Here is an 18404-nt window from a genome sequence, read left to right as displayed (position 1 = left end):
TCACTTGCACTAGCGGCAAAATGAAAGTTCACTGCACGTAGGTAGTTTCCTTGCAAATGCAGCTATACAAAACTTTCAATTCCTGTCAACAATTACACTACATACGTTGCCTCCCTAACTTGAAGAATGGATTTTATGTCGCCTTGATCCATCCGGAAGCTTCATGCACAACATAGGCCATTTCAAAATAAGGAATAACCTTGGCAAATGTCCAGTCGGCATGCAGAGTGCTCAGCTTGGCATCGAGGGTACAGGCCAGCCGTACAGGCTTGTTTCGTCATCACCTCTATTTCAAGATGGCCGACCGTTTTTGGCGGCGTTTAAAATTGTTCGAATTTTGATTGCTAATAACTCCGTCATTACTTTTTCAACGCATCTGTCATTCATCCCAATCAAAATGAAATTACATCAGAAGTGATATACATTCGTTTTTTTAGACCGTTCTGATAGGCTTGAACAACCCTATTGCCATGGCAATGTATAAGATTGTATAAAATTTTGAAACAGGTTTATACATTTTTTTCATAGGGGATATTTATTCATCTGAAAAAAACTCATTATATATGTAGGTGATTTATGGTATTTGAGGAAAAAATATAATAAGTTCAAGAAAGCATCGGGTAAGTGGTTCTTTGTTAGGGATTTCGGACAACCAGGCAACTTGTTAAAGGGACATTTGCAAGGAAAGAAATAATGCTGGTAAAGTTAATAACAAGATTTATGTAGAAATTTTTTTAAAGAATTTAAAATGAGATTTTTTTGATGTTGGAATTATAGTTAAAAGAAAAAAACAACATTTTGTGTTACCGAAAAAAAGTGTTTAAACTGATATAAAACCAATGTCGCCGTCAAGGGAAAGCGTTAAACGTTACATTTAAAATGTATATGCCGGGCATTCCCCTATGAAAAAATTGTATAAACCTGTTTCAAATTTTTATACAATCTTGTACATTGCCATGGTAATCTATAAAAATTTGAAACAGGTTTATACAATTTTTTCATAGGGGTTGGTTGTTGCTAGTTAGTTCATTTATTTAAAAAAAGTATAAATGCTGTGTTGATTGTTGTCAGAGTAGCCATCTTATGATAATAAAAAGCGCACTTATTAAGACACTTGAGTGAGACAGAGATTTATTTTTAAAACGCAGCATTTCACAAATGGTACGCATCAGCGGTCGCTGAACATTACCTATCCAGCCCTGGGCATAAAATAATGTTCAACCATTCACGGGTACTGGCGAAGACGAAAGATTACCATCCACGCTTTATACGTGAAGCCGTCGAAATAGCGAAAAGGCCAAATAATTTCAATTGGGTGGATGAATGTAACCTCAGACCCCTCAGACGCATATGGAAGGGGTTTCTCTCTCGGTGGTCGTGCCCAATCTAATGCCCAACGGCTATAGCCTTCTGTGGGAAATTCAAATCGGGTCAACAATGGGATAACGAACCCAATATAGGACCGGGATGAAAACGTTTCCAGTAGGAGCAGAAAAAGACTTCCAGTAGGGGTGAAACGTCGAGCAGAAAATGTTATCAACGCAGCATTTCACGAAAGGAACTTTACAGATACCGGGATACAGAAACAATTTCAACTTGAGTGAAAGTGAAACACCATCTGAAAACTCCAAAGGCCAAGAATATCCTCAAGCGAACAAGCCTAGCTCTCCTGCGTGAACGTGTTTGTGCTATATACATGTCACTTTTTGTGGTGGCGGAGGAGTTATATCACCACCTGGAGCTTCCTGGAATCGTGAGTACTGGGCCATCGTTCTTAGCCTAGTTCTCTCCCTTCCGGATGAGGGTACTTGCGAGAGACTAAATACCCAACGGCTACAATCTAGCGAAAAGTAAGAGAATTGATCAAGAGGTCTTCTATTCCCGAGGAAAATCAGTTGAAATTAATGCCCTCCGCATCCAAAGCGCCACGCTTAAATGGTCAACCATAAATCCATTCGTCAGCTGTACCATAGAGTAAGTATATTCTTACTCTATGGCTGTACGGACTCCGTCATAAAAAACTCGGCGCATTTTATAGAGATCCTGAAAAAACTTCGAGTTACTGAAAAAAAAATTATTCAGCTTTGATGTCACGTCGGTGTTTACGAAAGTTCCTGTCCCCGATTAGGTCGAAAACTTAAAAACTCTAACAGATGATGGACCTCCAAAGGACTACCCAAAATTGGTTGAAATCTGCCTTCAAAACAACTATTTCTTTTACAACAGGGTTATACTATGAACAAAAAAGTTGTGCGGCGATGGATTACCCTCTTTCTCCCGGAATAGCCAATTTATACATGGAGTTTTTTTTTAGAAGAAGGCACTTTACACGAGTGAAGATAAACTATCAGGATGGATAAGATATGTAGATGACACTTTTGTGATCTCGCTACATGGGAAAGAAAAACTGGAGGCTTTCCATGAACATCTAAATACAAATCATCCAGACATCAAATTCTCAAAAGAACTTGAAGAAGGAGGTTGTCTCCCGTTCCTAGATGTCCCGGTTCAAAGAAAAATGGATGTAAGCATAGCCTACTCAGTGTATGGAAAGAAAACAAACACCGACAGGGATTTAAATTCATGGTTACATCACCATCCACAACAGAAGGCCTGCGTCATAAAAATGCTAACCCACCTAGCCAAAATCGTGTGTGATGTAGAACATATCCAAAGTGAAATGTGACACCTTATGTACGCTCTGATAGGTAATGGCTGCAGTGTCTCTTCCATAAAAAGAGCGATGAAAGAATGACAACCGTTTCAAGATGAAGACCACAAAGAGAAAAACCCATTGGCACACGCTAAACTCCCATACATCTCCGGAGTCACAGATAGAATCGCTAGAATCCTTCAAAAAGGCAATATCAAGACTCGCTTCTGCATGGTGAATAAAATTTAAAATGCTCTACCTTTACCGAAGGACAGCCATCCTTGTCGTCATTGGTTGGGAGTGTATGAGGTTCCCTCTGTTGCAGCAGATGCTTTGTGGGACAGAGCAAGCGATCTATCTCCCAAAAGCTTAGAGAGCATGAAAGAGCGATGCAACTTTATACATGGGACACATGAGCAGTCGCTGAACATTATGCTTTCAGCCCTGGGCATAAAATGATGTTCAATCATATATGGGTGTTGGCGAAGACGAAAGATCCACGCCTTCTGCGTTATGCGAATAGGTCTGTCTAAATAGCAAAAAGGCCAAATAATTTCAATAGAGAGGATGGATATAACCTCAGCCGCTTATATTGCCTTCCGTGGGAAATTCAAATCGGGTCAACAATGGGATAATGAATCCTATAAAAGACTGGGATGAGAATGTTTTTCCCTCTCATTCCATTCCATCTCTTGAAAAGACTTCCAATAGGAGGAGTGATATGTCGAGCAGAAAATGTTAACAATGCAGCATTTCCTGGAAGGAACTTACCACATAGATAAAAGAAGCAAAATCTTCAGACAAAAATTAATATCCTCTATGGGGAGACAAGAAGACTGGAATGTCTTCGAAATAAGAAGAGTACACTTCTCTCATCCCTTGCCTTATTGCAACAGTGCCAGGATACAGAAACAATTCCAACTTGTGTGAAAGTGAAACACCATCTGAAAACTCTGAAGGCCAAGAGTCTTCAAGCAAACAAGCCTAGTTCTCCTACGTGAACGTGTTTGTGCTACATACAAGTCACTTTTTGTGGTGGCGGAGGAGTTATATCACCACCTTGAGCTTCCTGGAATACTGAATCATGAGTACTGGGACATTGTTGATAGAATTACTAATAACTCATCCGTTAATACTCTTCTTGAGACCACTATCAAGCAGAAGAGCAGATTTGAAAATTTTGCATTGAGGCAGGAGAAACCACATGCTGACCTACCAAGTTCGGTAACAATCTAATGGAGAAGAATTTGGCCAAAGAGACAGTATCAGTTATTTCAAAAGGGTTGAACTTTGCAATTGCACCAAAATACTTACCAGAGGAAGACATCATTACAGGAACAGAGGCTGCAATATGTCTACTTCTTCCAGACAAAGCTGATAGCATGAGACATTAAATTGAGTGAGTGCTTCGACGTGCAAAATGCTTAAATTAAATTTACCAGCTGCCGAACTGCGAAACATGAATGAACTAAAATACAATAACAACATCCTCATACTTCCAGCTGACAAAGGCAGAGCAACGGTCATCATGAAAAAGGAGGAATAAGGCAAGAATGTTCTCTCCCTTCCGGATGAAGATACTTATGAGAGACTTAAGGCCCAAAAGCCAGAATCGAGCAAGAAGTAAGGGAATTTATAAAGAGGTCTCCTGTTCCCGAGGAAAATCATTGGAAATTAATGTCCTCCACATCCAGAGCTCCACGCTTATATGTTCTACCAAAAATCCATCAGGAAGGAACACCTTTGTGATCCCACCAAACCTAAACGGATTTTGGGGTCCTCGAAATATTTTGGATTTTTGGGCTCAAAAACACATTTTTGACAAATCCTTAGACAAAAAAGAAAGAATTTGAAAATATTGTGAAGTGCATGCTGCTGGGTCATTTTATTTACATAAGTTTTATGGAGGTTGTGAAAAGGCCAACAAGTATATCCCCAAAATATAGAAAAATTTAAACTGAAAAAATTTGAAGTTGGAATACATGTCAACTTACAAACTGAATGACATCAGGGGTGATTTTGCAATTTTTTCCACAATAACGACAATAAAATTGTGCAAATTCCACAGTAAAATATTTATGGACGACCTAGATTTTAAAAAATTCTTCTTCAGGAACTTGAGCTGAGATGATGTATTTTGACAAAACCTGGATTGTCAATGCATTTTATTCCTGGAAATATCTTGAGTTTATTATTGCCATCACATATGAACTGTTCACATGTAATTCTTTAAATCAGGTATCCCTCTCCTATTCCGTAATATCTTAATGAGAACATGCTTCACAAGTGCTGTAACTAGGCCAAGGAACTCTACCCAGGTCTAGATGTTGCACTCAATTCCCTCTTTATCATTAATATATATGAGAAAACCCTACAGGAATAGTCCACAATTCCCACCAGCCAAAAGATATTGACAATTAACCAGTGTATGGGTTGATGCATGAATGAAAAGAGCGACAAAATTTTCGACTATTAAAATTTTAATGCCAAATGTACATCCTTCCACCTGCATTTGACTAGGAGATAATTACAAACATTTTTTAATGGACACAGGTCATGATAATATTTTTGTCTCTTTTAGTTAAGTTATATTCCCATTCATAAGTGCCATTTCTGACAAAAAAGGCAAGGCTTATACAGAAAAAGAGCTTCAGAACCACTCAATACCTGAAAATTCTAAGCAAGCATCCACTCTCTCATAATGTAGTTCATCACACCAGCAGATCTATCATCATAAAAACACATCAAAGGGGCACTTTACAAAACATTCACCATTGGAGTGTGACTTTCAATATATATATATTCATTTATAATATTCTATCTTTGTAGGGCAGGTACTTTTATGCAGTTTTGAGCTTGAGAATTCAATCAAGCTGTGGAAATTAATCTATTAAAAAAAAAACACAATTGAAGATTCTTTTGTAAATGGCCATAGGAAGGTAACCTTTTCACCAATGGTACAAATGGGCATGGTTTTTAACTGGAACTCAATAGGTTTACAAAAAATTTAGGTGATTGTTTAATCGAAATGCAAGCACATAGCATTCAGTAGTTTAAAAAAAGACCTAACTCAGTTCCCCAGCCTCTGTTCCATGTGATACTGAATTCACAGTAATAGACATGGCTAGGAAAAGCACATACTCTATTGAACAGTAACAACAAATATCTAGATGGGAAGAATGCTATACAAATACCTTTGACTAACAAACATTCTAGAGCCATACTAGGCAATTTGTTCCTCACAATCAAAAATAATCAAACCAAATGTTAGAAGGGGGAAAAGGTAATACTTCATAGTCATTTCCAGATTAATAACAAGCAAGAAGAAAGAGATATTTGTTAAAATGATATGTTTTATATTTTACATCCTTATATGAATTGATTTCACAATCTAGCAGAAGTTTGGAGGGACTTTATGTACAAGGTGATGACAAGATTGTCAGTAAAATACAAATAGCAGGTAGCTACACCAGTATAAAACTAGATTGGCACAGAACATTCCATAAAATGATTTACACTTTGGGCATTTATAAAATATTAGGGAACTTTCCAAACAGCAAGCACACACTCACCATTTTTAAGATCTAAAGCAACAGAAGTGGCCCTTTTCCATATTACAGTTACCCATCAATGAACATGAAAGAGGCACATTCACAGCAAGAAGACAAAGAAAATGCTGTCAGATAAGTGCAGCAATGGAATCAATGCGAGATGAATTGCACTGTCACCTGATAAATTTCATGAAACCACAAAAAGGAAAAAAATCCTCCCATTTCAATGATTACTAAATGGAAAGAATTGAATACCTTAAAAGCCAAGCTCTAATTTGGTAACTAGGAAAAAAACCCTGGCATAATTATAAGTGAAAACACCTCTTATGATATTGCAAATTTAACTCGAAATTCCACCATCCTGAATATGTCCTTTAGGGAACACACACCTCATCATCACATCACAAAAATAATTAAAAGATCACTCTCATCGAAGTCACAGCAATGGACCCTAAACACCACACAACCTGTGCTAGCAACAAGTACCTTACATAATTGGCATTATGCAACCACATTATCCAACAACATATAAAAACACAAATTGGAGGGAGATACAAAAGAAAATAAATACACACCAAAGGAAAAATTATATATATTACTAACGGCCTTTCAGCAAATTCCCACAGTTGCCACCATCAAGTTGATTACTTAGTAAATATAATGAGATTAAAAGCCATATCCACCATCCTACATCACTATAATACCGCATAATGCTCGATTTCACAGCAAAATAATTTGTGCAACACTGAGAGGCTAAACTTCCCATTTATCACCTAAACATTTTAGTTAACCCGGAGAATAAGTAAATGGCTAACATAATTTTTAGCATTGTAAATGTTGTGTATTAACTAGACAAATAAATTCTAGATGAAATAACAATATATCTACCTACGAGTAAAGCTTGAAATTTCCAAATCCAATATTTTAGTAGTTTAAAATTGCTTACCGCAAGACAACGAAAACATTATCGAATACAGATACACTGACAACAGTATTTTCTAACTGATAAAAAAATGACACTTCACACCAATCCCATGAGATATAACCAAATAAATAAATTGTCATTATATTAAATGCTACATCAGACACAAATTGCCACAACAAATACTTTTCATGACATGCACTAGGGACATGGGAATATATTACCAGTTACAGCTGTAATACTACAGAAGTTGCACAGAACTACTCTTTTGTTAAAAGTTTTAATCAAGGAACATTGCGCATCTTTGGTACAACCATACGAGAAATTGTATTTAACTAAAACTGAAAACCCTGACATGTGTTGGCATGATACTTGAGAATGACTCTCATTTTCAAAGAGGATTCAAAAAAATTGACAAAAAAATTCATCAACTAAATTAAAAATTCGAATATTGATGGTTAACACACTCAGGATGAATAAGAAGTATGTCCATGTCCAACAGCACACTGTGACAAGAGAATGGGGAAATAGATACCGCCAGAGGAATAGTGAATGATGGTTTTTTAAAAGAGGGAATGATATAAAAACACAACATCAAATCAGTGGCAGTCAAGTGGCAAGGCCTTCTTGCTTAATGTATGATTAATTTCAGTTACTGACATAATTGATAAGTCTGCAACAACCCCTTTGTATTTCCACCAGTGTTACACTGGCACAAAACTAATGTGAATTGTGGCCAAAATTATGCCGATATGAGGCACACTAAAGCAAAAGGCAATTTACCAAGCACTATGCCCAAAAACCACCCTTAGTGACAAATATCACGTTCAGAATAATATATTCCTATATTTTTATATATATCATATATATTACATAAGGCTTTTGAACATGAAAATGTCATCTGTCAACCTATATATAAATATGACTACATATTTAGTCTTAATATTTGCATACAATTGTACTTGTCTTTGAAATACACAACAGGTAAGCGATAACCTATACCCAGAATCAGTGCATGGACCTACAACATTAAAAACTTCATCACTGAAGTGCGGTTATCAAAAAACCTAATCATATAACAAAGCCACTTAGTAAGGCTAGCTGATTTTCTACCACGACACAGCGAACACCTTCCTCAAATTCAGGAACCAGTTAGTATAAATGGTACATATACAATCGATAAACATCACTGGAAACTCACCTACAAACACCATTACAACTCATCTATGATGCATGTGGAAGAGGACTAATTAACTCCTCTTAACTCACACACATTTCAGCATTAAACTCCAAAAATATTGTTTATTTTACATGATTAATATAATCACTACATTATCACCGAGTGCGCATGGCGATGGGATTAGAACCATTGAGTTTCCCCACAAAATACATCAAATAATAATCAAAAAGTGAAAAAAGTATGTTTTTTTAAGATAAAACCTGGCATCCCTATTCTTTTTAGCACTAAAATTTACTATTTAAATATCACAACTATTGACTTCATATTATACAAACCACCCCTCACCCCTTCCTCCGAACCCACTGTCTACCTAATCATTCACCTTTTCTGTTGTTGGTAGGATTTTTTTACAATTACAACCCGGAACTCTCACATACATTCATTAATTTTTTTCCCTTGCGTGCACAAGGAAAAAGGTTGGAAATGCTTTTAAAATAGAAAGCAGTGCAAGCTTTGAAGGCATACATAGTCTCAAACAAAGGCAAACTACTGAATCGGCCAAATTGCTTGAGCAAAACACACTCGTTTGCCTTCCAAAAATTTCACAGAATTAAGGCATAAAATTCCCATTACACACAAACACGCACAGTCATCAAAATGCACTCAAACACACAATCACAAGACAATATTATCATCATTATTATTACAAACACATATATAAAACAGAGGCACATATCTTGTGACATGGAAACAGCCTGAAAATTGTGATCAATCACAAAAATATTTACACAAAGAGAGTGAATGTAGTTTGGATGTTAAAAATGTCATACATACTACATGAATGATATTTGGAGTGAATAATTTAACACACTAAAATTCCAATAATTAAACAAATTAATACGAGAAAGGCAACAGTTTAGTGAAGGCTGCAAGCCTATAGTTAATCCTGCAATATATGTACACATTCGCTAAAAAAGTAATTATACAGCAATCCCTTAAGATAATTGATTCTATGTACAAAAATATCAACCATGGAAAACAATGGCATCACAACACCATTAAACATACTGCTGCAGGAGTGAAAAGTTCGTCTCCACCACAGTAACCAAACCTTGCAAAAAACAAGATTATAACAAAATCTTCCGCACAATAACTAAGGAAAATATTCAATGTATGATTATACATTAGCAGAGAACTTAGTGTCACGAGATAGTTAACAAAAAACCGAGACATAAAAAATTTGACCCATTTAAAAAGACCACGAAGTAAATTACATGAACATAGTCACTTAAAATGTGATCAATGAAACACTAAACGTAACACTTTGAGAAGCCATCAATGTTTCATAATTCGTCATGAGGACATTACTAAGGTGCATAGAACAAGATAAAGTTAAAACCTTGAAGTCGAGAAACACATATATGTAGATATATTACAGCAATCAGTGTACTTTGCAAAAAGACATTAAATCTGAATAATTAGACAAAGTATAAACACTAATGATAAGGAAATTTTCTCTGGGAATAGTATTGACATCATCCCAATGACCAACTATTCAGCAAACCATAGATGAGGTTGATACTGTGACTTGGCAGGGCTTAGAGGACCGTAGCCATATGAAGCTGCCACCTGGGGGTGAGCAGGGAAGACGGCTGCTGGCTGCATGTGCGCAGGAAGGGGATGAGAGGCATGTGTGGCCAACACTGGTCGAGCACTTGCGTGGTGTGCAGGAGGGGGAAGGGCCCTGCATAACAGAGAGAGCACAATAAACAAAAGTCCAGTTAACTTCCTCATGTAAGTCATAAAATAATTAAATGCTTTATACCCTGAAGAAATAAACATTTCATTACCTCATGAACTACTAGAGATAGGGTATAATTTCCATTGTGACTTTTTTGCACTGAAATGTGATATCCATTAATTACGTGAGGTGACTTTGGATATTTGGACCTACCCTTGTGAGATATCATGAGATTTGGCTCGACCCCCACCCTCAAATCTCAGGTGACATTGTTCCAAATGGGTATTTTCAGTTTAAATACTTTAATCTACACTTAATTGTGTTGGGTTTATATAAAAAAAATCAGTTAATTATTTTTTAAGATTAGTTAAGACTAGTATTTAAGATTACTAAGATCATAGTCTCAGTGGTGCTGCGAGGGGGGGGGGTTTTGGGGGATAACACCCCCCCCAGAGCTCAGGGAAATTTTTAAGTTTAATCCATTTTACTTAATGGATTAGTATTACTTATAGAATAGTATTAGGATTAATCGAATATCCCTCAGAAAGCCCTAGAACTCGCCATTTTGAACCATTAATCTTAAAATTTTTCGGGAGGAGGGCCTCTGCAACTCCCACGTACCCTGGCAGGTATGCAATACTCCCCACATCTCAAAGTAATAGTTGTGCCTAAATCCCCCCCTAGCCTTAATTCTTAGCTGCACCCCTGCATAGTCTATAATCACATTTTATACTTTTTATCGTAGAAAAAATTTACATGATACTTGCCAGGGAATCCCCTTATCCCCACTTGAGATTGGCTGAGGATCGGCTTGACCCCCTTCCCCTCCTAAACACCTCACGTAATTAACCCATTCACACCCACAAGCATACTGCTATGCGGCCTGAAGCTGACCACGAACACCACAAGCGTACCTGTATGCAAAATGCATAGTGATATATCAGTTGATCCTGTTGCTATCTTACAAGTTTTTTTATAAGTTTTTGGCCAAATAGTGAATCTGATAATAGCTGCCATCTGGTGGCTATTTAGAAATATTTTTTTTTCATTTTAAATCGCCTTAGAAATATTTATACTTCAACCAAATGTAAGAGCAGCTAACTCTTAAGAACATATCAAAATTTGGTCAAAATCTGTCAACAAATACATACTCCATTAAATATCTTATTTAAACCCACACTACAAATGTGTTTAAATTCTTTTAAAGTCAGAGATGTTTGGGATCGATTTAAATCCCAGGATATGGATGCCCCCTAGGATGTATACTTTACGATGGAGTGCAATGAAACCTGAGAATACATTCATTGACACATTCAGCCTGATAAATTTAAATGTGCATCTAAGCTGCATTGCTAAGACATAGAGGCATGTACATTTATGTCTCCGAGAGACTGTTTTCAAGCAGCCAAAAAAATTAACCATTTTTCATGACTTCATATGAAAAATGTTCCAGTTTGAATGTATTAGAAGTATAAAACTATGTCAAATGACCTGTCCCGTCCAAAGGAGTTGCCTGATTCTAAATTGCCAAAGGGTATTTGTAATTGAATAAGTAAACTTTTTAATTTTCAAAATCCATGGAAATTACTAAATTTTCTTATCTAACAATCTGACTGCCATGCCAGTCAGTGACCAGCAACAGAGTAACTAATTCCCAGTGTTCGGGATCGATTGTTAAGACATGGATTGTGACCAAAGGGGTCGTTATAATCACAGTACTTCAAAACAGAGTAAAATTCACTCGATGTGATACTTCTGTGTGTCAACAACCAACAATTCACAACTAATAAAACTGACATTAACTTGCTACAGGAAACATGTATTAAAAAAAACTCAGCGATCAACATGTTAGTTATGAATATGCAATATTTCCACCATGCTACACGTGAACCAACCAATTTAATGTTAGTATTAGGGATGAAATGTTTGCCTGTCAAGATATTGAATTAAGGCATGTTGAAGGCCGCACAGGGCCATCTTCACCATGTAACACATAGTGAGGTTCAAAACAAGATTGGTTGAAACAGAATGTCATCAGTCTCTCCCCCACGTGAACGTTTATGAAAACACCAGTTGACCACTCATTCTTAGAATATGTAGTCAGTTATCTATAATTCCTAACACCATCTCAAGAAAAATGTTGAAATTATTGGCTTAAAAATCAAAATTGCACATTCCAATCTACAAAAGGGATCACCTTATCGAAGGCTGAAACATTTTGCACGCTAGATACCTTCATATGCTGCCCTGAACTAGTCACATCTGTTGTGTTAATATCACTCTCCGAAAAGCACTAAGGAGTACTGTTTGAATCCTAGCGGCATAACCAGGATACTTTTATGTTTAAAATAAGTCTTTCACATTCTCTCTCATCATTTCCCACTGAATTACACAGAGGTTTTGAATTGTTTCCAATAGAAAATGAACGATGAATCTCAGCACCTCAAACTTAAATGAATTTTGGATGCAACCATTTATTATTCAGCGTTAGTCAGTTATGCTGCAAGTTACACCCTTGATACAAAATATGCAACAACAGTGCTACCTTCAGTCTATATTTTAGGCAAGTATCATGTTTGTGGGCAATATGGAAACATTTAAGTGCATTACTTTTAGATCCACCAAAGTAGTACCACATGTAAGCACATTTCTCCTGATTGGGGTCAATCAACGTGCTGATTAAACTACACATGGGTGTTCATTTACTTCACTAGGTTTCCTTTCCTACTGAATAATTTTCCAATAAGTTTAGAATTTAATGAGAAGGAATGACGGAATGGCAAAAACAGATACTTTCATTCACCTCTGAGAAATGTTTGATGATGATGGAGGGCTGACTAATGAGGTTATGAACCATGCAGATTCTGGCATAAAAATTACGAATGCAGTACCCAAATGAATGATAATGCTTCAAAATAACCAAAATTTATATGCATGCAAAAGCTTAGTAAGTTGTAAAGCATAAATATGGCCAAAAATTTAATCAGCCTAGAAAAGTATAGACTAAATTAAATAGGTAGTAATGAGATATCTTAAAATTGTTCAGTATTGTCAAATAGAATTAAATTAAAGAACCAGACAGTCATAAAATGTTGAGGACTGGATTCTTCAGAAAATTTATTAGCAAAATGGCTTCATGAAAGGGAAATGAAACATACAAGAGGTGGACTGAGAAGCTTAGTCGTTGGCTGAAATGATCTAGCACACCTAACTTTCTGTGCAGCATCAAAATTTTTTTGCCAGAAAGCAAAATAATTATCATAACAATCACAAACAGAGGTAGATGTCAATAATAGAAGCCAAACCCCAACTGATATGGTCATGCACCATGTCAATGTGTAATCTTTACATATGAGAGAAACATTAGTATGCTGCTTCCCTATGTTATTTCTCATTTCCCATGCCTATGTGGCCAGTAAGCTTCCATCAATGCATGACTTCACCACCCATGTGTATACCTCTCGACTATTAATTAATAGATAAGGTGATGTCATGAGAAGTAAATTTTGTAAAAGAATACAGATAAAATACTATATGAACTCCTATAACCATTTTTTATGATAGCATAAGATTCATACACGAAATCAGAGAAGAAAAACTGGTTCCTCAAAAGAAAAATACTTATTCAAGAGTGGGTTGGGAGTCTACGAAACAAGACCAAGACATACAAAGTATTTGATGTGAACATAATACCTCATGCAAGCAATATTTTTAGGTCCTTCTTTGGGAGATAAGGCATATGTTGGACTATTTTTAAAATCAACTCCATAAATTCTCTCTCAAAACTCCATCATATAAACCCACTAGTTGACTCAAAGCTTTCAGTGGTGTTGAATGTATATGATGCCTGTATTTTTCAGTATCTGCACCTGTTGGTTTTTGCTTCAGGCTTAATTTAGGGGAATTCTAACATATTAGTATATTAAAATATGCAAATTTTCCACCAATGCCAACAATTTACTTCAAAACCACTTTCAATAGATATTTACTATCTTTCTGAAGAGCATTAAGTTAAATAATGATGGAAAATGGTCAGTAACTTTATAATTACAAAAATGTCTTCGGGTACGTTTAAAAACTAACATACCCAAACATATACCTGAAAAAATTCGCACATCACCCACAAGTTGAGTTTAAATGCTAGCCAACATGGATCCACAAACCTAGCAAAGAACCTGAGGAGACAGCGCTAATTACGAGGAAGCATTTAATCCTATTACAAAGTATGTAAAATGAAATTCCTGTCACAATACAGCACTCAATCGCATCCAACACCAAACATAGCATAATATTCTCACAAAAATATGCACAGTTCAACCTCAATGTATCACCATATCATCACTCCTTCCATCAGATAGCAAAAATGAACCCTTAATAAGACTTAAAATTTATCCGACACCAGTTTACAAGCCACAAGAATGATTTTTCTGACTTCAAGTTGAAAAAAAATATTAATAATTCAGAGCAGAGACATCATTATTAAGTTTTAAGTTTAAGCCTTGAGTTAAAAAATTTTCAAAATGAAAATAACAGGTTTCATTTTCAAATGACTAACATCTGCATTTGGCGAGCCCTTATACTATCAATAACATCTGGGAAAAAGTTGAATATTGAAACATGTGTTTTAGTTTGAGCAAATAAGTTTCATTGATTTCCTCTTTGACCAAGTACCTAAAAACTTACTGAGATCCAAGATAAGGATTCCCAATCAAAACCCACAGTTAAAAGCCCTCCTTTCCTTTCCTTAATTTCCCTTTCCTTTCATTAATATTGATTTTTCCCTTCATTATGACCATAGGACTGATAAAAATAAGCAAATACCTATTTTACATAAACAGAGAAGAATAAAGGGGTAGGATTTGTCACGTAAAATTATTTCATGTATTTTGCACTCTCCTCCCTCCAAAATTGATATTCTGGGCATTTCATTTCTGGTATCAAACTATAGAGTACACATTTCAAAATCATCACAACTAAGCTCTTCAGTACTGTAATCCACTGAACAAGAATAAAATTATGGGTTTAGTTCCATAAGTCTTACTGTTCATGTCATACACAATGTATTTTTTCATTCTTTCAAGAATAAATTAGTCCATCTATCATCCAAATAGCAGGCCCTGTGACAGGGAAAATCACCATAGTCTCAACCAAGCATAATTTCACTGATGTTTCATTGATTTAATACTCTCAGAATATTGGGCATTTGTTGTGTAATTGCCAAACGAAATACTCATTAACTTCAAATCTGCATCCCTGATAGCAATTTTGAAGCATTATTTAACAAATCAAGACTATCAGCTCTTTAACAACTGCAGTCAAGAAATCTGGCAATTAAATCCCACCCTAAGAAATAAACGTCTCTCCTGGGAAGGGAAAAATCTCTTGCAACTCCCTGGTGATTTAAAATTAATGATGGCAAATAAAGTTATTGAATAATGAATCAACACTCACTGTCGCATCAAGGCAATTTTGGCTCCTGTAGAGAAGGTCTGCAAGCCTGCACTACCCACGGTGCTAACTATCTTGTGCCTAAATAGAATTGAGCATTATGGAAAAAATGAGAATCATTCTAGCACAAAGTAAAAGGTTTGGAAGCACTTGCAATCTTCCTTATTATAGCTCTGATTCCAAGAGAGGATACAAGAGTTCCATAGTCTCTGAATTAGGAAAATACCCAAAATGGAATGCTTTCATGAGCCTATAGTTAAGATACATCGCCACTCCTTATTTTCACATTCAAGGTCCAAGAAAGCTCATCACAGGAAGTTTACACACTCAAAAACCACACAAGATCCACACCTACTTTCAATTATTCACAAATCACACTTATTCATAATCTAGCAATAATCAATAAAAGAATTATAACTCTATAAAAATATAAACATCCACACCTATCATCACCATTCTAAATGTATTTTACGATTATTAACCAAAGACAAATTTTAAAGGCTGATATTCAGGGATATATTAAATAAAACAGCATGCTGCTAAGCATCATTCAATCACTCAAAGAAAAAATATGGTGCAATTTAGAAGAAAAATACTTATGATAAGAATTATGCATGACTTGTCTCGCAATAATTAAAAATGAGACGCAGCAAACATTTTCATCTGAACAACTGCCTCTATACCATTCAATTAAGAAGTAAATTTTTCTATTTGATTAGCAGTGATTTACAAGGCAAGGCATGATGAAAGGATGATTGTAAAAATTAATTCCTTGAGAGAAGAAATAAGATCAAAAAACGTAAATACATAAATATGAAAGAGTGGATTAACCAAACAATCAGATGAGTCAACTGTTGACCCTAACAAGAGATTTTACCTTAACAAGTTAAAAGTTAGTGTGTGAAGTCCTTGTAGAGACAAACCAAACCTATTCATTTAAATACATCAGGAAATGGCCAATTCGGTCCTCCATGAAAACCCAGCTATGTGGCACATAGGATTATCTTTTCGTTATAACTTTTTCTTTGTTTAGGAACTACCTTCTTCATAGTCATGCCACTCATTAGCAGCAAAGAATTTCTTAAGTCCAATTATTGATCAAATTAAATTCTGCCTCTTTCGTTCATAACTCTTGGATAAACAGAAAAGAAATCCCCATGTCTTCACAGTAAGGAAATCATTTATTCCCTTACACCCAGATTTACCCCACACAGCACTCAAGGAAATCGAATCCTCCCTTTACCCATTACAAGATAATTTGTAGAATGATTAATCATCAATTGGATTATCCATCAACAACTTCTCAGGCCAGACCCCTTAAATCCTAGCTTACAACCCTTAAAACAGTGGAGGTTTCGCAATAGAAGGACCTATTCTTATTTAAGCACACTGTGATTCTGAATCATATTGGGATCACAATTTCAGAAAATAATGAAAAATCACCCCCAGAAGAAGAAAACAGAGAAAGACTACACTGTAGTAATCTCACAGAATCTGGTTCCTGCCTGGAGTAGTCTTTCCCATACATCATCCTTCCTCACAGTCTCCTTGGCCCATATTCCATTGTTTCTGCATTCATGGTATCTGAACATTAACCCATTATCATTTCAATGATGGATAGGGAAAAGAACATTGATTTCATTGCGAAAAACGCTATCATAAAATCCAAGTATATAAATGGGCCCAGCAAATTCATGATATCGATCCTGATTATCAAGGGGACACTGAGGCAGGGACTAGTTCAACAGGTTTTGGCATTTTCAAAAGCATGATTTCCTGCATTAACTATACGATCATGGCAAAGGCATTTACATGGACTCAACAACGCAATTCAACGATAACGGTATTTTGAGATCCTTCATAAGATAGCTTGATGACCTAAAATTCATGTCCATGATTTTATGCAAGAAAATCTAAGAGAAAGTTTCCATTTAATTGAAAATACAGTAAAACCTTAATTTTATGCAGTTGGAGGAACCAAAATATGGGTATTGTGTCAAATCACTACAATCAGAGTTAGTGATGAGGCCCATAAATTCCAAGATATTCCATGCACTTCATTTTTTGCAAACTTTGACATGTACTTTATTTAGGCCGTGAATTACAAGAAATAATAAAGAATATAATTGTTTGATCTTAGGAAATCTATTGAGTGGGTGGCTTGAAAGGTTGAAAAAAATGTCACGATTTAGTTAGCAGGTAAGTTGGCGGCATGTTTTGAATACTTTCATTTATCTCTCACCACCATGTACATTGATCAAAGTCTTACTTTAAATTTAACTAGAATTGCTAGGGAAGGATAGCACCCAGAGAAGTGGGAAACTTGGAATTCATGGACACATGGCAGGAATTTTAGGTAAAGGAACAAAGCAGGTACGATGATGACATACATATGTAATAGCAATCAATGGAAAAAATGATTTACGTATACTGCGCAGAGCTAGCTAGAGTACCAAGGGTACTAAAAATAGTACAGAGGACTCTCAAAAAGCAAGTTTTCCACGGGTGGCACTCCTTCAGCTGCACCAAGCAAAATATGACGTGAGTGTACATTCTCCTCCAAGCATTGTATTCGCGCTTGTCACCAACAGGAATATTTGAAATAAATACATTTCTATCTGTGGGTATCTGCAAGCACCACTGCACAAGCAAGAAATAACCTCAAAGGAGCACTCAAAAATGTTCAGGTTTGTTGTACAGTGAAGCCTAAACGTATCCTACAAATTGGAAAGATGACAAAAGCTGACTGGGTGGAAGGAGAATTGGTTGCTGTATGGGCATTTGTTAACTTCGATCATCAGAAGAAACCATTGACATGCTAGAAGTCAAATGAAATATTAGATATTCCACAAGTATTCTGATTGAATTTAATTACTCTTGAGCTTACAAGAGAAATTCCATGAAGTTTC

General features: G+C 35.9%; 1 protein-coding gene across 8 annotated transcripts in view; it reads right to left on the bottom strand.

The window, feature by feature from the left end:
• Positions 1-5115: 5115 nt before the first annotated feature.
• The window catches only part of LOC124162793 (homeodomain-interacting protein kinase 2), a 57131-nt gene continuing 43842 nt past the window's right edge, over positions 5116-18404 (bottom strand). For 6 of the 8 annotated variants that reach the window (XM_046539434.1, XM_046539438.1, XM_046539437.1 and 3 more), the window contains 2 exons: positions 15499-15576; positions 5116-10050 (listed from right to left, as the gene is read on the bottom strand). In XM_046539434.1, coding sequence (XP_046395390.1) covers positions 9858-10050; positions 15499-15576 — 271 coding nt within the window. In that variant the 3' untranslated portion in view covers positions 5116-9857. Of the gene's footprint in view, positions 10051-15498; positions 15577-16984; positions 17080-18404 lie in introns of all 8 variants that reach the window. The other 2 variants (XR_006865679.1, XM_046539436.1) reach the window with 2 other exon arrangements.

The sequence above is a fragment of the Ischnura elegans genome, chromosome 7 (genome assembly GCF_921293095.1).
Source record: "Ischnura elegans chromosome 7, ioIscEleg1.1, whole genome shotgun sequence".
Lineage (NCBI taxonomy): Eukaryota > Metazoa > Arthropoda > Insecta > Odonata > Coenagrionidae > Ischnura > Ischnura elegans.
Note: the sequence above shows the minus strand (reverse complement) of the source record. Positions and strands in the feature narration are given on the sequence as shown.